Here is a 20067-nt window from a genome sequence, read left to right as displayed (position 1 = left end):
TTATGACATGAAGACGGTGAAGACAGAGAGGAAATGCGGGACTGGTGTAAAGTCCAGGGCAGTGTCTGTGTTGGTTTGACTCATAGTGGAGGTTCCTATAGTTCCAGGCCGAGGGTGTAGTGTGTTCTGTGGAACCTAAAGAGTTTTACCACCAGAGCCGAGGTTGGCCTGACTAAACCAAGCTCCAGATCTGGAGTTGTGCTAGACTGGCTGTGAGTTAATCCTGTCAGTGGCATTGTACTGTGGGATGGGTCAAATGAAGAGGACAAATTTCCCAATGGGGACAATAAAAGCCATGTTTCAACTGGCCCTGGCCCCCCCAGACCAGTTCGTTTTGGCGCACTTTGGAATGGTTCTTTTCATGGTGTCTTCAATGCTAGCTAGAAAATGTGGCTGGAAATGTATTGTCAGTGAAAGTGCCATATGTCAAATGGGAAACGACTAACTCTTACATGCGCTAGTTTTGTTTTGCTAAGCATGTGGACTCAACATCAAAGTTGGCTTCAGTGGAAATCCTCTGGTTGTTACAAGATCAAGTCAGCGTTTGATGAGAAATTAGTCTTTTTGCCATCTTGTTTTCAGCGTTCTCTCTTGTCCAGTCATCTCGCACTAAAGTGTTCCGGGGCTAAAAGCGAGTCAGACCACTTTGGAAGCTAGGCTTTCATGGCTCACTTTAGATGACTTTAAAAGGTATGGTTCAACAACCCGATGCGCTTCAAAGTGTACCTCATCTTTGTAGAGCCAAACACTGGTGCCAACAGGGCCTGATGGGCCCGGTTTAAGGTGCCCAGGAGGTGCCCTCCTCCACAGCACAATCAAGTTCCCCATTGAGGGTAAGAGATTGAGGAATCATCATGCCTTAACAATGAAAGAGTAAAATTTCCTTATTTTCAAATCTTTTGAAGACATTTTTGAAGTAAAATTAGCTAGTGCCTCTTTTTCTATTCAAGCTTTTGGTTTTGTGATGACTCAGGCTTTGTTGTGGACATCATTCTCCTCATGTGGCACACAGCCAATTTTTACCAAAGTGCAGTGTTTTTGCTTTTCCAGTTGACAAAACGTGTGGATTTAGTGATGAAAAACTAATCTTCTGATGGTTTTGCTTTTACGAAGGTCTCAAATGGGAACTGAAGTTAAAGCTCTTTTATATTGTACAGGTGTCCTGTTCATATTGTAAAGATGAGCTCATGTGGCTTTAATTATTGTATACATGTAAAAACTGTAACTACTGAGCAAGTATGCTTTTAAAATGTGTGGACAATAAATATTTAATTACAAATGACTCTACGTTCAGTTCATTTATTTATAAATTCAGTCCATGGCGCCCTCTTGAGGTACAAAGTAGATCTACACAGCATATAAAATGAAAATCATGATTTTACAGTAGACAAATGTTAAAATATTAAACTACATAATTAATCAAGGCATACATTTTACTACTTTGACATGCATTTAAATACTTGTTCTTTTCCTATGACAACAGTTCCATTTGTCACTCAACAGCACAAACACTCAAACCACTCTAGTTCTGGCTCCTATAAATAACACCAAAAACATCTAAAGTTTAGTTACATTTTCGTGAAGCCTCCAGACAGTGAATATTTAGTTTTCCACTTCAGCTGATAAAAAAAATAAAAAGCAATTCATTAAAGGTGGGGGTCTGCCAGCATGTCTTCAAAGCATTCAAAGGAGGAATGATCAGTGGTAGAAAAGGTTTTATAGAAAGATGTATCAACTTTTATCCAAAAGTCATTTTCAATCTTAAGGACTGAGACTTACCAGTGTATTTATTGCAAAGAATACATATTTATAACTTGGCCTGTTGGTGTCTCCATGGAGAGAATTGAATGGTGTTAATAATGATTAAATTATATGTTTAATGCCATACATTCTGGACAAAACAATAACATTTCGTTTGAGACAAACAGAAACCCCACATCTTGACTGGCCCCGGCCCCTCAGACTGGTTCACTTCAGAGCACTTGTCAGAGTGTGACCACACCCAGGGCCAGGCGATAGGTCCAGAGTTCTGATGTCACCCAAACATAACACTTAACATAAGGCCAATGTCAGCAATTCACAAAAATAAGATTTAGTAATAAAGTTTGTGTCACTTTGAGACATGGCTATAAAGAGTAAACCCAAAACTACTTCTGGTTTATCTTCACCTTTTTCTGCATTTCTTTCACTTCTCTGCCTCTACACTGAACCTCTCTTTATGTAAGATATTGGGTTTTGGTAAAGTTAGATCCTTTATGCACTGGAACTAGAACATTCTGGGTCTTCTCTCGAATGTGGTGATGATAAACTGGAAAAAGCGGTTGCTAATATGCTGGCTTTTTTTTTTAATTTATTTATTTTTCTTATCTCAAGATCAAGTCATTGTTGAGTGAAAAAATATTATTTTCTGTTTTTAATCAGCTTTTTGTTTTCTTCTGAGTCTGCGTGCTCTTTAACCAATCATTTTTTAGTGTTTTTGGGAGTTGAAAGTGAGCCAGACCGCTTTGGAAGCTAGACTTCTCACGGGCCACTTTAGATCACTCAAACGGGCCGATCCGGTTAGAACAATGGAGACGATCGTTACGGTCCGTAAACATTTCCAAAGTGAACCTGTCAAAGCATGGCTATAGTGCACCTTTAATACTGTTGGCCTTCACTTTAACTAATACTGGTACCGTCCTCTCTTTCCTCCATGTCCACCGTGTCCTCCTCCATGGCCTCCATGGCCCCCGTACCCCCTGTGTCCTTGGTTCCAGCCTCCTCTTCCTCCTCCTCCTCCTCCTCCTCCTCCTCCTCCTCTTCCCCCTCCTCCTCTTCCTCTCCAGTTTCCCCCGCCCCCCCAACCGCCCCCGTCCTGTCTCTTCTGCCAGGGTGGCATCTCTGGAGGAGGGGCTTGGATCTCTGAGGGCCGCCCACCTCGGTCTGGCACTCTCCCCATTAGAACCTGGAAGAAAAAAAAGGAAGAAATCAGTGTTGAGGAAAATGGAGCAACAGCTCAACTATGAGGCAATCCCTTTGGTGTGCCACACGGGTGGGCAGACGTGTGGCAGGATGTGTGCCAGGACGTGTGGGGCAGACGTGTGGGCAGGACGTGTGGGCAGGACGTGTGGGCAGGACGTGTGGGCAGGACGTGTGGGCAGGACGTGTGGGCAGGACGTGTGGGCATGACGTGTGGGCAGGACGTGTGGGCATGACGTGTGGGCATGACCTGTGGGGCAGGAGGTGTGGGGCAGGACTTGTGGGCATGACGTGTGGGCAGGACGTGTGGGCATGACGTGTGGGCAGGACGTGTGGGGCAGGACGTGTGGGCAGGACGTGTGGGCAGGACGTGTGGGCAGGACGTGTGGGCAGGACGTGTGGGCAGGACGTGTGGGCATGACGTGTGGGGCAGGACGTGTGGGCAGGACGTGTGGGCAGGACGTGTGGGGCAGGACGTGTGGGCAGGACGTGTGGGCAGGACGTGTGGGCAGGACGTGTGGGCATGACGTGTGGGCAGGACGTGTGGGCAGGACGTGTGGGCAGGACGTGTGGGCAGGACGTGTGGGGCAGGACGTGTGGGCAGGACGTGTGGGCAGGACGTGTGGGCAGGACGTGTGGGCAGGACGTGTGGGCAGGACGTGTGGGCAGGACGTGTGGGGCATGACGTGTGGGCATGACGTGTGGGCATGACGTGTGGGCAGGACGTGTGGGCAGGACGTGTGGGCAGGACGTGTGGGCAGGACGTGTGGGGCATGACGTGTGGGGCATGACGTGTGGGGCATGACGTGTGGGGCATGACGTGTGAGTGTAAAGTACCTTGTTGACGGCACAGGAGGTCTTCTCTCGGCTGGAGCCACTGCTGGTCTTCACCACGTTACACAGGTCCTCTCTGGCAGCGAGCAGCTCGGCCACGCCCACAGAGCAGCGCAGCCTGAGGGAGTGACGCTTGTCCTGGTACGCCCGGGCCATGCTGTCCACCTTCAACTGAGACACAACAGCATAAGCATAAGCATAATAATAAGCATAATAATAATGATAATGATAATATTAAATAATAATAGCCGCAAGTGACAATGATCAGCTTGCACCGAGACCGCACACTGTCTTACTTGCAAAATAAAAAGTTTAATGGTGAAGAAACAAGTTTTGCAAGTAAGACTGTGTGCGGGATTTCTTTTCCCTTTACTATTTTCAAAGTAAAATCACATTATTATCCCCAAAAATTAGAGTTACGAATGTAAGTACAGTGTGATCCAGGAGTCACAGAACTGTAACAACTGTAACATTTACACTTATTAATTACCATGACGCGCATTAATTAGGCTAAGCACATCCTCAGGCTGGTGAAGTCACCTCAATAATATGTCTATCGAAGTGAATGTTATGCAAACATACTTTCCGACCTTAGAATTTCACTGTAAAGAGACTGTAATAACAGTTTAATAAACCCAATATGAAACGCATAAAGTAAAGGGGCAGTTCTATATCGGCCTCTGTGATTGGCCAATGTTTTGTTTGATTTTCTAACTTCCTGTTGGTGAACTCCACACTTTAGGCCCATAAATCCATCTGTCGTTTCTTGCTTCGCACCTTCAGATCTTTGTGTTTATCCTTTGAAAGCTGATTTTGAGCATTTCATGTTTTGTCCTTCCAATTAACTTTAAATTATAAATCAGATGTGACATCTAGACATTTACTCAAAGTTACACTTAATAGAGTAATGGTTTCCTAAATACTTTAGTACTCTTGTACTTTGTACTAATAGTATTTTGAAGTAATGGGTGGGAGTACCTTGGCTCTGTCGGACCAGCCGAAGGACTGAATGGTGACGTCCAGCCTCTTGATGAGCATCCTCCTCCTGCACTCGTACTCTGAGGACAGGGCCTGGTTCACCTGCTGCACCGAGGCCTGAGGCACATGCACAGTCACCTGACTCACCCACTGCTCAGACTCCTCTCTCACACAGGACTCACCCACTGCTCAGACTCCTCTCTCACACAGGACTCACCCACTGCTCAGACTCCTCTCTCACACAGGACTCACCCACTGCTCAGACTCCTCTCTCACACAGGACTCACCCACTGCTCAGACTCCTCTCACACAGGACTCACCCACTGCTCAGACTCCTCTCTCACACAGGACTCACCCACTGCTCAGACTCCTCTCACACAGGACTCACCCACTGCTCAGACTCCTCTCTCACACAGGACTCACCCACTGCTCAGACTCCTTTCACACAGGACTCACCCACTGCTCAGACTCCTCTTTCACACAGGACCCACCCACTGCTCAGACTCCTCTCACACAGGACTCACCCACTGCTCAGACTCCTCTTTCACACAGGACTCACCCACTGCTCAGACTCCTCTCACACAGGACTCACCCACTGCTCAGACTCCTCTCTCACACAGGACTCACCCACTGCTCAGACTCCTCTCACACAGGACTCACCCACTGCTCAGACTCCTCTCTCACACAGGACTCACCCACTGCTCAGACTCCTCTCACACAGGACTCACCCACTGCTCAGACTCCTCTCTCACACAGGACTCACCCACTGCTCAGACTCCTCTCACACAGGACTCACCCACTGCTCAGACTCCTCTCTCACACAGGACTCACCCACTGCTCAGACTCCTCTCACACAGGACTCACCCACTGCTCAGACTCCTCTCACACAGGACTCACCCACTACTCAGACTCCTCTCTCACACAGGACTCACCCACTGCTCAGACTCCTCTCACACAGGACTCACCCACTGCTCAGACTCCTCTCACACAGGACTCACCCACTGCTCAGACTCCTCTCTCACACAGGACTCACCCACTGCTCAGACTCCTCTCTCACACAGGACTCACCCACTGCTCAGACTCCTCTCTCACACAGGACTCACCCACTGCTCAGACTCCTCTCACACAGGACTCACCCACTGCTCAGACTCCTCTCTCACACAGGACTCACCCACTGCTCAGACTCCTCTCTCACACAGGACTCACCCACTGCTCAGACTCCTCTCACACAGGACTCACCCACTGCTCAGACTCCTCTCTCACACAGGACTCACCCACTGCTCAGACTCCTCTCACACAGGACTCACCCACTGCTCAGACTCCTCTCTCACACAGGACTCACCCACTGCTCAGACTCCTCTCACACAGGACTCACCCACTGCTCACTGCTCAGACTCCTCTCTCACACAGGACTCACCCACTGCTCAGACTCCTCTCACACAGGACTCACCCACTGCTCACTGCTCAGACTCCCCTTCAGCACCGGGGCCCCACAGCTGCCTCCTGGGAGCTCCTTCAGGACAGCTTCGACCTGCAGACACAACAGAGCAGAGATAGAGACATGTGATTGAGGTTTGGAGGGCAAAGGTCATGAACGGTTATTTTAGTGGTCGACGAGTCAAACGATAACTTCTATTGAACATTGAGGCTTTTTAAATACATCTTCAACCAAGTCAGAGTTGAAATATGGCAGTTGAAGGCTTCTAGAAAGAGAATATTTGAACAATTTATTCAAAAATGCACTTCATTTGTATTCTTTTTTGACATTTTAAGTTAGTAATGTCACTGTCTTTGTTATAAAAGGTCTTTTTTGGGTGTTTTAGAGCGTAATACAATAAGTTTGAACGTTGCAGCTCTAATGAAGCTTCTAGAATCAGAAGAGAACCTCATGGACATTATAAATGTCTTTTCCACATGTAAAATGACACATTTGGTCATTAAGTGCGTAGATAAATACACAAAGCACCTCCTGCTCTATAAAAACAGAATGAAATAGTCCATGTTTCTTTAGTTTGTCAGAACTGATTCAACAGATTTTTTAAACTCAAACATTGTGAGAATTCCTCTTTTGGGTTTGTTGCAAACTTGTTTTAGTTGTAGAATCTGATGAAGAATATTGTGATTGGATAAAGCATATGAAAAATTTCAAAGAAGATTTTAAAGAACTTTTACATTGTGAATAAATGAACATTATAATTGTTCAATCTGGAACAGAAGTCTTTAGCCTAAAGTTTGAGTCAAGTCCAAGTCAAGTCCAGGTCAAGTCCAGGTCAAGTCCAGGTCCTCTGCTTTGTGTCTCAAGTCTTTTCAAGTCATTATTATACCAAATTACCCCAACAGCTCTTTGCAATAAATATAATTACAGTAAAGGGTTCTTCTTACATCAAGTCAAGGAAACAAATAGATGAGATAAGATATTCCTTTATTGTCCCACATGGGGAAATGTCATTGATGCAACGCAGGTAGATACAGAGGTAGATACAGAAGAACAGATCACTTACAGGAAGTTTGAAAAACACTCAGTAGAAGATCTCTTATAAACAAAAACTCCCATAGACAAAACCTCCCATTTCCCAACAAGGGATGGAGAGGAAAAATAATAAAGATAGAAATAAATAAATACATAAATACCATTGCATGTGATCACGACAGTAATTGCACATGAATATGTGTCACGACGGCACATGGATTGCACATGAATTTCACAGTAATTGCACATATGACAGAATTGCACATGGTTAGGTCAGTATTGTGAGTGTTCAGAACTAACAGTGTTTGTTATAAAGTCTGACAGCAGCAGGAAGGAAAGACCTGCGAAACCTTTCCTTCACACAGTGAGGGTGGATCAGTCTCTCACTGAAGCTGCTCTCCAGAGCGGAGAGAGTGAGACTCATGGTCCAACATAGATGTGAATCTAGCCAGGACCCTTGTGTCCCCCACCTCCTGAGTCCAGAGCGCAGCCCAGGACGGAGCTGGACTTCTTGATGACTTTGTCCAGCTTCTTCCTCTCCCTCTCTGTGATGCTGCTGCTCCAGCAGGCCACACCGTACAGGAGAGCTGATGCCACCACAGAGTCGTAGAAGGTCTTCAGGAGTGGCCCTGTCACTCCAAAAGACCTGAGTCTCCTCAGGAGGTAGAGCCGACTCTGGCTCTACCTCCTGACACCAGTCCACATAGTGCTGCGCCAGTCCTCTGTACTCCGCATCATCGTCGTCCGTGATGAGTCCGATGATGGCAGAGTCATCAGAGAACTTCTGCAGGACACAGCTGTCCGTGTCGTGTCTGAAGTCTGCAGTGTAAAGGGTGAAGAGAAAGGGCGCGAGGACAGTGCCCTGGGGCGCCCCCACACTGCAGGTCCGAGTGTCAGACACACAGTCCCGTGCTCTCACAAACTGGGGTCGGTCTGTGAGGTAGTCCAGGATCCACTCTGCCAGGTCATACTCCACTCCAGCCGTCTCCAGCTTGTCCCTCAGGAGCAGCGGCTGGATGGTGTTGAAGACGCTGGAGAGATCAAAGAACAGAATCCTCACAGAGCTGCCAGGCTTTTCCAGGTGAGAGAGGGAGCGGTGCAGCAGATGACGGCGTCCTCCACTCCGACGCCAGTCCGGTATGCAAACTGCAGCGGGTCCATGGCTGAGCTCATGGTGGAGCGGAGGTGGTCCAGGACCAGCAGCTCCAGTGTCTTCATCAGGTGGGACGTGAGAGCCACCGGCCTGAAGCTGTTGAAGTCTGTGTCTTGGGCACAGGTACCAGACAGGAGGTCTTCCAGACCTGTGGTACCACCCTCAGCTTCAGGCTCATTTTGAAGACATGCTCCATAACTCCACACAGTTCATCTGCAGGACTTAAGGAGCCTGGGGCTGATGCCGTCAGGTCCAGCTGCCTTCCTCACTTTAATCCTCTTCAGCTCACTCCTCACCTGTGCTGCTGTGACAGTCAGTGGATGGCAGGGGGACCGTGTGCTGGGGGGATGGGTGAGTCCAGGCGAAGTGGGGAGCTGATGGTCCGGGGCGCAGAAGTGAAGAGGAACGGATGCAGGGCATTGTCCAGCTGTGGAAGAGGGAGCATGCAGCTGTGCAGGGGGAGGGGCGGGTGACTGATCAAACCTCAAGAAGTGAGCATTTAAATCATTCACCCACTGTAGATCCCCCTCTGTCTGGGCAGGGTCCAGACAGTCCCCAGCTCCTCCTTGTTCCCTGACCTGAAGGCTCTCTTCTTCTCCTTCAGCAGACCCTTCAGTTCACGGTTAATCCATGGCTTGTTGTTTGGAAAACACTGCACCGTCCGGGAGGGAACAGTGTTCTCAAAACAGAAGTTGATGTAGTCCGTGATGGTGTTCATGTCCTCCCCATGTGGGTCATAAAGCTCAGTCCAGACAGTGGTGCTGAAGCAGTCCCTCAGAGCCTCCTCGCTCTCAGCAGACCACATCCTCACCTCACGGGACACCCCATCTGCCTGCGCACGATGGGTTCATACACAGGCCTCAGATGTACAAGGTTGTGGTCCGAGCTGCCCAGGGGAGGGAGGGGGGAAGAAGAATAAGCCTCTTTGGTGTTGGCAAAAAACAAGTCCAATGTTCTATTGTCTCTGGTGGGGCAGGTAACATACTGGCTAGGGCTGCAGCTATCGATTATTTTTGTAATCGAGTAATCTATCGATTATCACTTCGAATAATCGGATAAATTTAATTTGTAGCTTTATTGGCCGTTTCTTGAAAATATACATTACTCAAATCACTTTTAACATTTATTTGACAATTGCACAACCATCAACATTGCACTGGAACTTCCCATGAGGATTTGAAAAAATAAAAATGCATGAGATTTTACAATAAATAAGGGTACTAAAATAAACACAATTACACTGACCAGTTGTCAAATGGTAATATATAACAAAAATATAAATAAAGCATATCAGTATAGTACACTGACAGTTAAATACTTTTCCCAAATGTGACAGAAAACTCAGGTTCACCCAAAAATACATGTTAAGGCAAACAGCTGTCTTTTAAAGTGCATTTTCTGGTGTGAGTAAACATGAGAACAATTCTACTTTTCTGTTTTAATACAAACATTACGTGAGCATGTCACTGTTGCAGTGCAGAAATGTGAGCATGTCAACGTGCTCCGAACTCAAACTTGCCCTGCGCTTTGACACTGTTACCTGCAGCAGAAAATAAGCGCTCTGATGGTGTCGACGTGGCTGGAATGCATAGAAAAGTCTTTGCTAGTGTTGACAGAACTGGATAACGCGTTTCATTAGTTTTCCACCATGCAAGTGGATTCTCCTTCTCTTTGCACTGACTGAGTAACTTGTTCGTCTGCATCTTCTTCACTTACACTGGATTCAGAGGATGATCCCAGTACCTTGTCCAGGAAGGTTTGTTTGTTTGAAGACAGAGGGTTATTTGGAGCACTACTGTCTGTATTTTGATTTTTCCGCATGTGTTTTCTTTTTGTATCAAGTGCCATTGTCTGCACTGTGCTTTGTACTTTGAATGCATCCTCTGAAGATAACTTCTTCAGAGAAAGAAAACTTCAGTCTCCTGAATCTGGGGTCAAGAGCAGCAGCAATGAGGGCAGCGTTTGGGTGATCTGAGTTGAAGGCAAACATTTCTTTCCATCTTGTTTGTATTTCCTCAGTCATCTGCGTTTGAGAAGCTTGGACAGAGGGGGTTTCAAATGCTGAACCCTCAGGTTATGCACAAGTTGTGGAAGAGCAGACAGAGTGACATATTGTTGGCCACTTAGAAAAACAGTTGCACTCTCAAATGGGGTGAGGGCATTGTTCAGCTCCTCCATCAAATTCCATTGTTCAGGCTTGAGGTCCAGGTGGTGTTTTTGCCTCTTGAAGTCACTGTTGGGTCGGAGAGGGCAGCAGTCACGGGCCATCTTTGTTCCAGGAGCCTGGACAGCATGTAGAAGGTACAGTTCCACCGAGTACTGACATCCTGGATCAGCATGTGTTGTGGTATACCCATTTGAAGCTGCTTCTCCTTGAGCTTGGTGCAGGCAAGTTCACTTTTCTTAAAGTGTTCCACTAGACATCTAGAACCAGACACACACTTTGAACCAGTAGGGTTGTTTTTGAGGGAATTTTGTACAACTAAATTTAAAGTGTGTGCTGAACATCTCACAGATGCCCACCCATGTTTTTCCCTCAAAAGCTTAACCACATTGGCACCGTTATCATGCACAACTGGCTTCACTTTTTCAAGGGGAATGATGAAAGTTTTAAGAACATCCTGAAGCCATTCTGCAATATTTGCAGCTGTGTGTCTGTCCTCCAGGGGAAGTGTGCTCAAAATGAAGGACTGCATTTCCCAATTGTCTCCCACATAGTGACAGGTCACACCCATGAAAGCTTCTACAGCTACACTTGTCCAAATGTCAGTCGTGAGTGCAACTGAGTCACATTTTTTAATAGCATCAATCAGCTTGCCCTTGATTTCTTTGTACTTGTCCTCCATTTTCTTGGTGAAATAGATCGTGGATGGTAGTTCATATTGAGGACTAAACTTTGAAATCATTTCCTTGAAGCCTTTGCCTTCAACCATTGATAGTGGACGCATGTCAGTCACTAAAATGTTCAGAATGCGGTCACTGTACTCTGCTGCTTGCTGCGTTGAACATGATGGGACCATTCTCAGGAAGGTGTCCATATGGGGCTGGGGTGTGCTAAAATAGAAGGATAAATATTTATTATAATCTGGTAATAATATTTCCAGATTATATGCCTACACATTATATAGATGCGCAGAATATGTGTGAATATATTCACACATATTCATATTCTTCAATATATTATACAATCTTTACTATTTGCATGCGCATGATCAATTTCAATTTAATTAAATTGTGTTTGACACACATACTTGAAAGATTTGGACTGTTATTGTTAACATGAACAAGTTGTTGCCAAACTACAGCGCTAACAGTTAACAAGCCATTTCTCAAGCAAAATTTCAACACGAATTTAAAAAACAGCGCCTTTTTAAGACATGCAAGTCTAACGCTAAGTGAACTTACCTCGCGGTGTCTTTTGCAAAATATACAGGGTGTTTTCTCTTCATATGCTGGATCATTGATGTTGTGCTGTTGTGAAAAGAGAGGTCCAATTTGCAGTACAAGCACTGCACCGTGTGGTCGGCTTTATTTAATTTAAAATGCTCCCATACTTCAGACAACTTCGGTCTTTTTCTTTGCCCCCCGTGTTCTGTTTCTTTGTCGTTGCCCGCACTTTCTTTGCTCGTGTCTTTCGATATTCGTCACACTGGACTCAGCAGCATCTCAAACCGTCTCAAGCACGCTACAAGCAAGTGAGGCGCAGCGGCCGTGCAGAAACATGCGCCGCAACTACAAAGTTCCGCGGACGAACATAACCGCGCGTAGTAAGACGAAAATAAAACGAATAACCGAAGCAGGATAAAAAGAATGGATGAATTTTGGTAATCGAATTATTCGATGAATCGTTTCAGCCCTAATACTGGGTGTATGTTGGTAGAACAGAAGAGAAAGAAGCGTGGTTAAAGTCACCAGAGACGAGGAAGAGAGCCTGTGGGTGCTGTGTTTGCAGCCTACAAGTGCAGGAGAGCAGTGCTTCACAAGCATATTCAGCATTGGCAGACGGGGCCACATAGACTGCGATCAAAATCACAAGTGAGAACTCCCGGGGCAGATAGTATGGCCTCATGCCAATAGCCAATAGTTCAATATCCTTGTCACATAGCTGCTCCCTCACTGTGCAGTGTTCGGGTTTGCACCAGCTTGTGTTCACATACACAGCCAGACCTCCACCTCTCTTCTTCCCCCATTCTCTCGTTCTGTCCGCCCGCAGCAGATGAAAATTGTCCAAACCTACAATAGAGTCTGGCATTTCTGCTGTTAACCAGGTCTCTGTGAAAATCAAGACGCTGCTGTCCCTATAAATCCTCTGGGACCGCATGAGGCTCGCTATTTCCGTCATTTTATTTTGAAGGGACCTCACGTTACCCATGACTACGGCAGGAACCGGCTTTCTGTTTCCTCCTCTCTTCTCTCGGAGTTTACATCCAGCCTTTCTGCTTCTCTGCGTTTTCCTTAGGATGTTCGCCGGGATAACGTGACGATCTCCGGGTAAGACGACAGTACTCCGCAGTTTCATGAGTTCTTCCTTTGTGTAAACACGCACCGGCGCCGGCCGGGGGGCGCTCTGAGCCGAGGCACATCGAGACGACACGACGAAAACACTCAATCCAGCCGAACAAAGTCAAAACAAGTTGAATTAAAGCGATTCCAGTGCGTGTCCCGATCGTTCATGAAGTTCCTCTTTTTTATAAACGTGTACCGCGGCACACCGTACGTCAGCGGCAGCCGGAGGGCGCGGGGGGCCAGGTGCTAGCTCGGAGCTAGCGTACATCACGACAGCATAACGAAAAACACTAAATATTCCAGCCGAACAAAGTCAAAAACAGTTGAATTAAAAACGATTCCAGCGCGTGTCCCTATCGCACAGTAAAATAGAAAAATATTTTTTACAAAATACAGAAGATAAAGCACAATAAGTGTGAAAAAAGTGTGAGAAAAGAGCGGAGCGTTTACACCGGGCTGCCAGCTGTACCGGCGCCTTTGTGACGACGTTAAGTACATGTTCCAGTTTGTACTAAAAGTACTGACTACTGTAAAGAAGAGACATTTTTTAAATCATTTGAAGAAAAGCTTTGAGTCGTCTCAAGTCACAAGTCTTCAAGTTCAGGTCATGTCCCAGATCTTAGTCTCTATTTTGATAACTAGGCTTGATAAATGGACTAAGTATTTAATTCTCTAAAATGCTAATGCTTTGGGGCGTGTTTGAAATGAAAACGTACCATGAATCATTCATCACTAATCTAATTGTAATTGCAATGTTTGCCAAAATCATATTGCTCCTCCTTTAATATTTAACTAGTGTGGTGGCTGTACCTTGTCGTGTATGTGGCAGAGGAGCTCGTCGGGGCCCTCTCCTGGCCGCAGGGAGAGTTGGAGTGTCTCACAGATGCTCCTGACGTCCTCACACTCAGGACCTGCACCAGGGAGTTTCTCTGACGAGCCTCTGCTGCTGAGGACCTGAGCGGCCTGGAGCTCTGAGCACAGGAACACTGCGGGCGCACACAGACACACACGCACGTACACAGACACACACGGACACATTAAGGTTAAGCACTGCAGTGAAAGCGTTCAACAGTAAGACATGAACATTGGAAAAAATGTGTTGGTAATTAATCTGTCTTTTATTTGGTCAACGACACTCAATGAAAAAATAAGCATGTCACAGACACACAGGCTCACAGACACACAGGCTCAGACACACAGGCTCACAGACTCAGACACACAGACACACAGACACAGGCTCACAGACACAGGCTCACAGACACAGGCTCACAGACACAGGCTCACAGACACAGGCACACAGGCTCAGACACACAGGCTCAGACACACAGGCTCACAGACACAGGCTCACAGACACAGGCTCACAGACACAGGCTCACAGACACAGGCTCACAGACACAGGCTCACAGGCTCAGACACACAGGCTCACAGACTCAGACACACAGGCTCAGACACACAGGCTCAGACACACAGGCTCAGACACACAGGCTCAGACACACAGGCTCAGACACACAGGCTCACAGACACAGGCTCACAGACACAGGCTCACAGACTCAGACACACAGACACACAGGCTCACAGACTCAGACACACAGACACACACAGGCTCACAGACACAGGCTCACAGACACACAGGCTCACAGACACACAGGCTCACAGACACACAGGCTCACAGACACAGGCTCACAGACACACAGGCTCACAGACACACAGACACACAGGCTCACAGACACACAGGCTCACAGACACACAGACACACAGGCTCACAGACTCAGATACACAGGCTCACAGACTCAGATACACAGGCTCACAGACACAGGCTCACAGACACACAGGCTCACAGACACACAGGCTCACAGACACACAGGCTCACAGACACACAGGCTCACAGACACACAGGCTCACAGACACACAGGCTCACAGACACACAGGCTCACAGACACACAGGCTCACAGGCTCACAGACTCAGACACACAGGCTCAGACACACAGGCTCACAGACACACAGGCTCACAGACACACAGGCTCACAGACACACAGGCTCACAGACACACAGGCTCACAGACACACAGGCTCACAGACACAGGCTCACAGACACACAGGCTCACAGACACACAGACACACAGGCTCACAGACACACAGGCTCACAGACACACAGACACACAGGCTCACAGACTCAGATACACAGGCTCACAGACTCAGATACACAGGCTCACAGACACAGGCTCACAGACACACAGGCTCACAGACACACAGGCTCACAGACACACAGGCTCACAGACACACAGGCTCACAGACACACAGGCTCACAGACACACAGGCTCACAGACACAGGCTCACAGACACAGGCTCACAGACACAGGCTCACAGACTCACAGGCTCACAGACACAGGCTCACAGACTCACAGGCTCACAGACACAGGCTCACAGACACAGGCTCACAGACACAGGCTCACAGACACAGGCTCACAGACACAGGCTCACAGACTCACAGACACAGACTCACAGACACAGGTGAGACAGTCCTTGGAGCTGGTTGTGCCTCTCAGAAGTCCAGAGAGCAGCCTCTCACATGGACAGTGCAGCTCTTTCAGCAGACCGCTCAGCTCCAGGCGCAGGCTCTCCTCCTCTGCTATAGCACAGGACACACACAGAAGGGGTCAGAGGTCACATAAGTGTTTGCCCCAGTTTCTTCAATTGAGAAAGCAGTTCTAAAGCGATGCATGCAACCGAAAATGAATGCATGGAAAATTAACAATGTACCAAAGAGCTAGAGTGAGAAACAAGTTAAATATTGATTTAAGTACAGGCCTGCTACATTTGCAGTAAAAAAAATCATGTACCATAGGGTTAAAAAGAGCTGTATTTGATTTATTAGTTTTTTAAAGTATCCTGGTTTTGTCTGTGTCCATGTAAATAACAGGATCGTGGTTCTGAAAAAAAAACAGCTTATTTCCACGTAAATATTGTGCTCAACATGAGCGCTGTACTGAGCATGTGCAAACAAAAGAATCACATTTGGCTGCATAATATTATAGTAGAAAAAGCTTCAGTTGTAGTCATCTGGACTCAGTTTGAAAAAATAGACGTTTCGACTCTCATCCAAGAGTCATTGTCAATAAAAGAATTTAGATCGAGAACTCCGATATTAATACTGTTCTGTGGTAAGACCCGCCCATTGGGCGGAGCCTTCCTGAAGTAGAAAGAGTTGTTTGTTTCAACAGAAACTCCCCCCTTGTATCTACCGAGCTAGCCTATTCAGAATCTTAATGGGCTATAAGAATCCTCTTTGTCTTTGTGAGACCCTGGCTCAACCACCCTGAGTACCTGATTAGCATCCGAATGTCCTGTCCCTGGTCCTCTACCTTTCCAGGGGTTCAGTAACCCATTATAAATAACAGGAAGATTAAACCTTAGCCCTCCATTTCTGTTTAAAGAAGGTCTTTCTTTTTTAACAAAAATAGCTTCCTTGACTCCTCTTTCAAACCATCTTTTCTCCCTGCTTAAAACCTTCACATCACCGTCTTCAAACGAGTGATTAGAGGCTTCAAGATGGAGATGCACGGCACTCTGAGGTCCTGAACTTGTATTTCTTCTGTGCTGATAAAAACTGAGTCCAGATGACTACAACTGAAGCTTTTTCTACTATGGAACACGCCTGGACGAATGAGGGATTACACCTGCATAATATTATATTATCTATATGTTTAACTCCTTGTCATATCTGTGCCACAGTTGCCATAGTTACCACTCTCAGTATACTCTCAGATGAAGCTGGTCACAAACTAGAAGAATGGTGATCTATTAAGATAAGATAACCTTTATCCGTCCCACAATGGGGAAATTCCAGTATCGCAACACAGATTAGGCATAGAAGTATTTTTTTTTTTTTAACAGATGACTTATAAAAAAAACACTCTTGTAGAAAAACTCTGAAAATCTATTGTAAATGAAAGTATTGATGTATATATGAGTGTTGTGGCTCACCTGGTCCTGAGGTGATGCTCTCCTCCAGCCCACACAGCTCCTTCAGCCTGGAGCAGAGCCACACACACAGCTCCAGCAGCTGTGAGGAGCCCAAGCCTGCCTCTGCGGCCCCCAGCAGGGCCCCATCCTGCAGCAGAGGGCCTGAGTACCTGACACAAGCAGCAAACACTGTCATCATCATCATCATCATCATCATCATCATCACCACCAGATTATAGGAATTGTACATTGAAAATAAACTACTTTGCTTATTACAAACAGGAAATGCTCTTAAAATCTGCTTTTTACTCCATTTGACAGAGATGAAGCTAAGGGGAAGACATCGTGAAGTTTATTTACAGACAAAATAGATTTTTGATCAAAAGCTCTAAATGTACATGAGTTATAAAACCTTTTCTCTCAGCACAGGCATGTTTTGGACAATAATTAGATTACTAAATGAGTTGATGATTATCTCAATAATTGATTAGTTGTGATTAATCTATTAACTTGTTTCAGTCCTAAATGAAATCAATGTTTTTGCGCACAAAAAAGTGGACAAAAAAATCTTTAAAAAGCACAAATACACAACCTCCGTCTGCATTGTTCTCTGTCACTTACGTTTCCCACAATTACAAAAAAAGCGCTTTTTTTTGCGTTTCATAAATGAACATAATTTATTGAGCATAATTGTAATCTTTTGTAGAAGTTTATAAAAGTGTATGTAAAATATTATGTGGCCTTGTTCTAGTGTTAAATCATTAATCTACCTAGTCATTCATTTATAATAGAAGATTTGTAGAATCACTCAATATCTTACACAATCTTCAAGTAGACAATTATGCCTCATTTTTCTTCTCAAATCTTAAACTTTTCAGAATTCTGCCGCTTAGCAAAATAAAAGATAATTTGGTCATGATCCATTTGTACAGAACGTCCATTTGTACAGAACGTGCCAATCCTCACATTAGTCTTTCTTACCCGAGCTGCTCCAGCGAGTCCAAAATGTCGTTCTCCATCGCACAGAGATTTAGACCAAACAGTTGCACATTTCCTCACAATAACAGCGCAGGTAAAAGTAGAAAAAGAGCTTTATTGGACAAGCATTTCACGTTCATTCATGATTTCTGCAGCGCTGTCATGGCTCCATTGTGGTCCAGCGCTTTTACTCGTCCGGTATGAAACACAACGTGAAGTTGTATCAATGGTTCCGCTGAAAAAAAGCACACAAATGTATAGTTAAATGTCATCTTTATATTTAGTCACAATGATAAATAGGTATGCTCCGATTAAGTATTCATTATCATTATTATTATTGTTATTTATTGTGTTATTATCATCATTAATATTATTATGTTTTCTTCTAGAAATAGTGATACATTGCAATATAGGCAATATGGCAATATACTATAAAAAAAAATAGTAAAAACATTATATTGTGAACATGGGCTTTTCAAATTTGGTCACATTACTTTTATTCCTGAATGCCATTTCTGGGACTTTATTGCGATGGTAACAGTTAAATCTGTGAATAACAAGAAAGATATCTCTATTAAACTGTAGGCTGATATGTCAACTAGTGATAGTTGTATCAATATCAAATATTGTCACAGTGGGAGGGTGGCCAGCACTTTCCCTCACAGCAAGAGAAAGCCAGGCCTTTCTGTGCAGGTTTGCATGTTTCACCTCTGGACATGATGGAATGCTTTAGAGTTCAGTTGTGATCAATCCTTTTATTATTGAGACTCACAGAAGTTATATTTTCAGAGGTGGAACTTGATATTGGTGTAACTGTAGTTATTAAGCTGTAGTTATTGTGAAGTCACAGTTCCAAATGTGCCACAGACACAAAATGTTTGTTTGAGTCTCCTGATGAAGTTAAGACGAAGCCGAGAACTTGAGCTGCTTCACACTAAATATCATCAGTGGGTGTGACTATTACACGTACCATATTTTACATTTTCAAACCCAGATTCTAATGGAGTTAATGATTGATGATTTGTGTCTAAAACTGATCTCTAGAGAAAGACTAGACTTCACAAATTATTTGTGTACAGTTAAAAACCTGGAAAGGGTTAAAATCACCAAACTGCCATTATAAAGAAGGACATAAGAAGATGATGTCATCATTTGACTACCAGGGGTTGAAGTGCATATGACAGGTTGACCCAGTGCGACACACATTTCACTAAACCTAGTGAACACGATTATATTAAGATTTTATTCAAAATTGTTGTAACATTTTCTCCACTTTGTATTTTGTGGATTAAAACCCCCTCCCTCGCTGGGACATTGCCACGTCCCTATCAACATTGTTTAATCTGTTTTTCACTGTCGCCCCCTGAGGCAACTGCTGTTGTGATTTTGGGTGTTACAAACCTAAATGTAATTGAATTGAACTTCCTGTTTTAACATGAGCAGCAGATAGATAGAGGTAATTCTACAACTGTTACCTAGCAACCAAATTATGATTTATAATTTATGAAAATAATAATTCCTGATTATATCTTTATTTTAGTTTAAACTATTGTTTGTTTTGTCAGAAAACTTTGTCTGTTGTGTGTAAATTGTCCCTGCATTTTGCTTAAGGAAAAAGCTGGTGCCGGGTCAGAATTGGTTCCGCCATTTTCACCCAAAAAAATGCAGTTAGAACAAAACAGACCAAATGCGGTGGTTAGCTTGTGACCCAGAACCAGCACCTGAGTGGAACATGGGTAGTTTGTTTTGTTCTCATGACATCACATTCAATCAGCCAATAATATTGAATAGTAATAATGAGATGTTGGGAAGCTAAAATTAATATTGTTAAAATGCTTTTGTTGTGATGAATGAGTTCTTGGGTCTTAGTCACAAAGACAAATCATCAGACTCAACTGTGAATTTACCTTTTAGATATTTCAAATTCCGATGCAGTCAATATGGAAAAGTGGCTCTTCTTCTTCTTGGGTGTTTTATGGCGCTTGGTATCCAACAGGTTCTTCTATCCCACCAGTCATAATTAGAAAACCATTTGCACTCACAGTATGCCTCAAAATACTTCAATTTACTTGAGATTCTAATGTATTATAAAAGAATAGTTTGCCAATTATTTTTCATAAAAAGAATATTATTACCGTAAGCACACATGTATAAAGTATTTCTTGATCTTTCTGATTCCATTCGATATTTCTCTGATATAAATAGCAATTTGTTGTTGTAGAATGCAT

General features: G+C 44.8%; 2 protein-coding genes across 3 annotated transcripts; both read right to left on the bottom strand.

Moving 5' to 3' along the window:
- Window positions 1-2647: 2647 nt before the first annotated feature.
- Window positions 2648-18047, bottom strand: fam98b (family with sequence similarity 98 member B). 2 transcript variants are annotated; one of them, XM_072457965.1, is made up of 8 exons: window positions 17843-18047; window positions 16883-17031; window positions 15402-15527; window positions 13710-13885; window positions 6221-6301; window positions 4771-4887; window positions 3796-3963; window positions 2648-2944 (listed from the first exon to the last, which is right to left on the bottom strand). In XM_072457965.1, the coding sequence occupies exons 1-8, from the start codon at window positions 17878-17880 to the stop codon at window positions 2663-2665; spliced, it is 1137 nt and encodes a 378-aa protein (XP_072314066.1). In that variant the 5' UTR covers window positions 17881-18047; the 3' UTR covers window positions 2648-2662. The 2 variants fall into 2 exon arrangements, with proteins under 2 accessions (XP_072314066.1, XP_072314067.1); XM_072457966.1 differs by having other exon boundaries at window positions 15402-15524.
- On the bottom strand, window positions 10121-12015 carry LOC140370740 (zinc finger BED domain-containing protein 4-like). The gene is made up of 2 exons (XM_072457968.1): window positions 11799-12015; window positions 10121-11447 (listed from the first exon to the last, which is right to left on the bottom strand). Exons 1-2 carry the CDS (start codon window positions 11852-11854, stop codon window positions 10571-10573), a joined length of 933 nt encoding a protein of 310 aa, XP_072314069.1. The 5' UTR covers window positions 11855-12015; the 3' UTR covers window positions 10121-10570.
- Window positions 18048-20067: the final 2020 nt, after the last annotated feature.

This window comes from Eucyclogobius newberryi, unplaced genomic scaffold (genome assembly GCF_026437365.1).
Source record: "Eucyclogobius newberryi isolate DKJ021-1_F unplaced genomic scaffold, fEucNew1.0.hap1 SCAF_21, whole genome shotgun sequence".
Taxonomy (NCBI): domain Eukaryota; kingdom Metazoa; phylum Chordata; class Actinopteri; order Gobiiformes; family Gobiidae; genus Eucyclogobius; species Eucyclogobius newberryi.
This window is presented reverse-complemented; position numbering and strand designations above follow the sequence as displayed.